Source organism: Condylura cristata, unplaced genomic scaffold, assembly GCF_000260355.1.
Source record: "Condylura cristata isolate star-nosed mole 26May11 unplaced genomic scaffold, ConCri1.0 scaffold00002, whole genome shotgun sequence".
NCBI classification, from domain to species: domain Eukaryota; kingdom Metazoa; phylum Chordata; class Mammalia; order Eulipotyphla; family Talpidae; genus Condylura; species Condylura cristata.
The window spans coordinates 12261379-12266701 of NW_004567103.1; the positions used below are offsets into that span (position 1 = coordinate 12261379).

The 5323-nt window shown below is 55.2% G+C and overlaps 1 protein-coding gene across 1 annotated transcript; it reads right to left on the reverse strand.

The window, feature by feature from the left end:
* On the reverse strand, nt 1-5316 carry FAM134A (family with sequence similarity 134, member A). Its single transcript, XM_012728545.1, has 9 exons — nt 5034-5316; nt 4639-4745; nt 3929-3959; nt 3443-3578; nt 2944-3028; nt 2492-2635; nt 2249-2343; nt 1947-2082; nt 1-1470 (listed from the first exon to the last, which is right to left on the reverse strand). The coding sequence occupies exons 1-9, from the start codon at nt 5306-5308 to the stop codon at nt 815-817; spliced, it is 1665 nt and encodes a 554-aa protein (XP_012583999.1). The 5' UTR covers nt 5309-5316; the 3' UTR covers nt 1-814.
* Between the last annotated feature and the right edge of the window lie 7 nt (nt 5317-5323).

Below are 5323 nucleotides of genomic sequence, written 5' to 3' on the forward strand. Positions count from 1 at the left end.
TTCCAGGCAATCAACACTTTATTTTTCCAGTCGACACCTGCACAGATGTTACCACCCACTTCCTGACCCTAGAGGTCCCACCACACCTGGACCACCCAAGGCCCCGAGGAGGTCTCCTTACTCCTCCCTAGGATGGCTCGAGTCCATCATCCCAGCAAGACAGAGCTCCTGCTCACTCGTGCAGTGCTGGTGCGTGTGCTGAGATCCCTGCTCTCCTGCAGCACAGAAGGCTGAATGAACTGGGGCGAGGTTAGAGAATGTTATAAGGATACAGTGATCTATGCACAGAACTACTGGTCTGACCCACCACCCAGGCTGAGTCTGTACCTTCCAGACAGGAACCTCCCTGACATCAGGGAGGACCTGGCAAAGTACAGGGGCTGAGTTGCTAAGGACAGAACCCAGCAGGGAAATTAAGCAGAGAGGAGCATGGGTCAAGAGAGAAAAATGATAAAGTGCCTGAACTAAACAACCAGATGGGACATGAGGACAGAGGAGCACAGGTCCCTGAGGATCGGAGGAAATAGAGAGACCACCAGGGTTTGGGGAAAGGGAGTGAACAGAGATGAGGCATGGAGGCAAAGTGCAGGCTGTGGGAAGGACTTTCCTAGCCCTGTTCACATCCACTAACCCAAAAGTAAAATTATTTACAAACTTAAAACCAATCCTAGGCACAGGGACTGTGCTGGGCCTGGGACAGCAGGCAGGCAGGAGGAGGGTGGACTGGCTGCCCTCTGACAGCCAGCTCCCCCACACGTTGCCCCTCCCCATAGTCAAGAAAGGGGGAGACCGTGATACCTCTAGCCAGGAAATCCTACTGTGCCTGCAACTGCTTCTCCACAGCTCGTGGCTCTGCCACGGCCCGAGCCTCTTGGTCTGCCTGTACCCCGGACAGGGTGTCAGGCCCTAGGGGCGGAGGGGGTGGAGCATCAGGAGGCTCTGGGGATGTCTCTGGCCCCAACCCCAGCTCTGCATCCAGCTGCTCCAGCTCCCCCTGATCCAGCAACTCAAAGTCCTCAGTGGTGAGCGCCTCTTCTTCCTCAGGGGCAGGAAGGGGCTGGGCTAAGTCCTGGGGAAGAGCGGGGAGCCCTGAGGGGGAGGGAACTGGGTCACTTTCAGCAAGGGAGAGTAGGGGTGACAGGGTGCTGGGTGCGGTGGTGAGTTCAACACTCACTGCCTCCGGGCTCAGTATCTCCACTGGTCCTCCAGAGGAGGGCTTCACTCCATCTGTAGGGGACCCTGCCCCATTGAAGTGCGTGTTCACGAAGTGAAGGGGGGACGAGAGCCGCAGCAAGGTCTCCCTGGCTGCCACATTGTCCTCCGCTTCCTCCAAGTCCAGGCCTTGCCTTGAGAGGGTCTGAGGGGGTGGCAGCAGGTCTTCGGGAGGGGCCAGCTCTGTCTCCTCGCCCTCTCCTAGCTCCCGGCTCAGGGCCTCCTCTGGCTCACTTGGCAGGCTCTGCTGATCCAAATCTGTGTGCACAACAGAGGGTCAGGAGGTGCTCACTGTTCTGAGTGACCACAACATACCAGTTCAAGGATGAGGATGCAAAACATAAATGCTGGACCATAAGGTCTTCTGGAGCTTGGGGTAGAATGAGAGGATCAGTTCCCCCAGAGAAAAAAAAACTTTTTTTTTTCTAAAAAAGACTTATTTATGCATAGAAGAACTGGGGCATAGGCCAGAGGTACAGGGAGTGAGAGGATTCACCAGAGACAGAGAGGGGAGCAACGGGTGAGCAGGACGTCTGCTGCGCCAGCTGGGTCAGCTCCCTGGCCAGGGGTTGAACTTAAGCCTTTGTGGTGACGGCGCTGAGACTTATCTCCTACGCCACCAAGGAGGCCCTAAAGAAAACTTTTTTGGGGAGCGACAAGTAGACAGGGCAGTCAGTACCCTATGGAAAGGGCTAAGAGGGTAAGGTGGTGCAAAGGGCTTCCCTGGCCCATACCCTCTGAGACATCAGTCAGCTGTGGAGTTGTGGCCCGGGACACCGAGAAGCCACCACTCTCCAAGATTGAAGCCTCTTCATCTGACAGCTCCGAGTCTGTGATGGCCAAGGCCAGGGCTGTTTTCTTCACATCCACCTGCAGGAGAGCCAGGATGAATGCGAAGGTGGGGGATGAGAATGCCTATTTTTCAGGAAAACCCCCTCGCCTGCCCCAGCTCCCACCCCCTTGAGCTGTGGCTGCTCTAAAGCGGAGAGATTCTCCCTCCGGCTTCTACTTTACACCCATCTCCCTTAACCCTCACCACTGGGGAGAAGCCAGCCAGTTCTGCCTCGCTTTCACTCTCTGTTTCTGCCAGCGGCTCATCACTTCCTGGGGGTGCATTCTTCCCCTGTCGCTCTAGAAAAGAACAGCAAGGCTGTAACCCAGCAGGGGTGGGTGGGAAATAAGGCCCAGGGACTGGGTGTAGCTAAATCCGGAGGCCCTTCATAAGCCCTATGTTAAGGTCCTGCCCTGCCTCCCTCTCCCAGTGACAGGAGTCCCTTACTCCTCTTGTCGTGCTTGTGATGCAGGGCATCAGCTTCTGCCTTCATGCTGTAGTCCAGCTGCATGAGCAGGGGCTCCAGGCGAGTGTACATCCTCTGGATCAGCTCGTGATAAACCACCAGGGGCCACAGCAGGATACTCAGCACTAGGGTTACAGAGTCCACTCAGCACTCCCTATGCGCATCACCTAAGGGCCCTTACTCAACAGAGCCTAACTGGAAAGGGCTAAAGGAAGATGTGGTCCTTCCCCCAGTTTGTGCCAATCTCTTCCCTCCACATCCACTGTCCCCTTCCTCAGATGACTTTTCTACTAAATCGACATACAGCCTCCACTAGAGATCTCCACGAATGGGTCACGGAGCACAGCCGAGAGCACCATCCTCCCTTTGGGTCAGTCCAGAGAAATAGGACAGGAGAGGGTTTTGGGAAAGGCAGGGGTTACAACCTACTCACAGACAATGTAGGAAATCATAATCCCTGGAACATAATGCCCCAGCACAGCCAGCACAGCACAGCCAGAGCAGACTCGAGCACAGAACTGCAGAGAACACAGGGTCTAAGAAAACTGGACTCAAGTATATGTCCTACTCACTGGGGTAACATATTGCTCAGCTTGTGGGGGGAAGAGCAGATTCTCTAGGAAATGGATGATTCAATTTAGTCAAAAGGATGCCAAAGACCAGTGAGTCAGGAAGTTTCCAGTAGATACCATTAAACTCCTACAATTACAGACTGGTCTGTCTTGGCAAGAAAATAGTGACAGGACATCAGTAGCTTGTTCCTGGAGGTGTCTCTGCCTTCTGTCCAAGCTACTGTGCTAGCTGTGAATGTTGTCTCAAGAAGGCACTGGGCCTCTTTCAGTGTCTCCAATCAGCATTCCCATCAGTCCTTCCACCCCACCCCTCTATTTCCCTGCACTGCAGGAAACCATTATGTGACATGGGGGAAGTACCTGAGCTGGATTCTGCCTCTTGTACTGCAGCAGCTCCTGCAGGTGAATCTGGAAGGTGAGCCAGCTCTCAGCCAGGTATCTGCACAACTCGGGCACACTCAGCAGGTGCGGCCGGGCGCCTGACCCCGCACCCTCACTGGGGAGACATGACATGACCCCTGGAGGCCTCAGACACCAGCTTCCTAAGCACTCAAATCCCTCTCAGAATGCCAATAGATCATCTAAGGAAGTAGACAACCCTACCTCCCCAGAGGGAGGCTGTCCTGGTCCTGGGAAGTAAAGCCCAGAACTCCCAACCCTCTGCTCCAAAAGAAGCAGCATGCAAACACCTACAGTGGAACCTAGGACCAAACTTGTTATCAGTCCATTCACACTGCTGGGGTCTGTGCCTGCTGAGCGGCAGGATGCCCCGCATTGCAGTGACATCAGCACCAAAGTAAGACTGGGTTTGGGCATACATGTCTTCAAAAGGTGGCCTGCACTCACCTGTCAGAGTGTGGCTCCTCTGGGGATGATGCTATAGAGAGAGGAGGAGGACAAATTATTGAGTAGTAGGGCCTCTGGGAGTCACTCCCCATGGAAGAAATAGTTGACCCCTCCTCTGTAGTTCTTCAGCTGCCTAATGCCAGAAGCATTACAGTGTTACTGTTGAACGCCTGTCTGTCTCCATGATTTTTTTTTATTCTTTTCAAACACAAGAACCACATCTCATTCATGTTTATCTCCCCAACAGCTCACACACAGCCTGACACCTAGTTGCTCCAAAATGCGTATGTTAATTATTTATGTGAACAAGAAAAGACTTAAGGCCCCTGTAATTCCTATCAGACATGAAGCCTTACCATAAGCACACAATGTACTCATTTAATCTTCACCTGCCAACCAAGTTCTGTCACCCATATTTTATAGATGAAGAAACAGACAAAGTGACTTTTACAAGATCACACATATGTTAAGGACCAACAGGAAATGGAATCTGGGCAATCTGGCCACAGAGTTCACAGTTCACAATCTAAACCACTACATTTACATTAAAATTAAATTTGAGAAAAATGCAAATCTCCACTTCCGAATTGGCTCACTGATGGGGCAGGGAGGCAGGTGACTTGGTGTACTTCTCGGTTGCTACAGAACTCACCCAGCGGGCGAGACACAAAGCAAGTGCACAGGGGGACTGCAGGATGAGTAACACTCACCTGAGACATCGGGGAAGAAGCGAGGCCGCCAAAGATCCAGGAGAAAATAGGCCAAGAGTGAGATGCTGAGCAGAAAGAAGGGCCGAAGGGACGACGAAGACAGTAACCTTAGGGAGAGACAAGCACCTCAGCGGAGAGTGGGTGAGGGAGGCTCCAGCATCCATCACGAAGCGGAAAAAGCACCCACTGATGGGGAAGGGGAGCCTCCCGGCCTAACTCGAGACCCGAAGATCGGGGAATGGGGGTGTCCCAGGAGAACAGCAGCCTTTACACACGGGGGCGGGACGACTGCTCCAGGGCGTGTGTCACCCCAGCCCGGGGAAGGGTGCTCGCAGCCCCTCCGCCCCCGCTCTCCCGCGCAGCCCGGCCCCGCCCCCCTCCTCCGCGGCCGTTACCAGAAGAGGCCGTTGAGCGCGGCCGCCGTGACCAGGCTGTGCAGCGGCTTCTCCCACACCAGCAGCCGCTGCGCGGCCACCAGCACCGCCTCCCAGCCGCGGAGCCGCAGCCACAGCGTCGTGGCCAGGCGTCCCACCGCCTCGGCCGCGGCCGCCTCCTCCTCCGCTTCGCCGGTGGCCTCACCCATGCCGAGGCTCAAACCCAGGCCCAGGCCGAGGCTCAGGCCGGGTCCCCCGCCCGCGCCGGTGTTACCGCCGCCTCCGCTGCTCGCCATCGCCCCGCTGCAGCC

Coding starts and splice junctions, on each gene's coding strand:
- FAM134A (XM_012728545.1), bottom strand. CDS start 5,308: ATGGCGAGCAGCGGAGGCGGCGGTAACACCGGCGCGGGCGGGGGACCC. Junction 4,746..5,033: donor GCGCTCAACGGCCTCTTCTG/GTAACGGCCGCG, acceptor TCTCTCCCTAAG/GTTACTGTCTTCGTCGTCCC. Junction 2,344..2,491: donor TCACAAGCACGACAAGAGGA/GTAAGGGACTCC, acceptor GTTCTTTTCTAG/AGCGACAGGGGAAGAATGCA.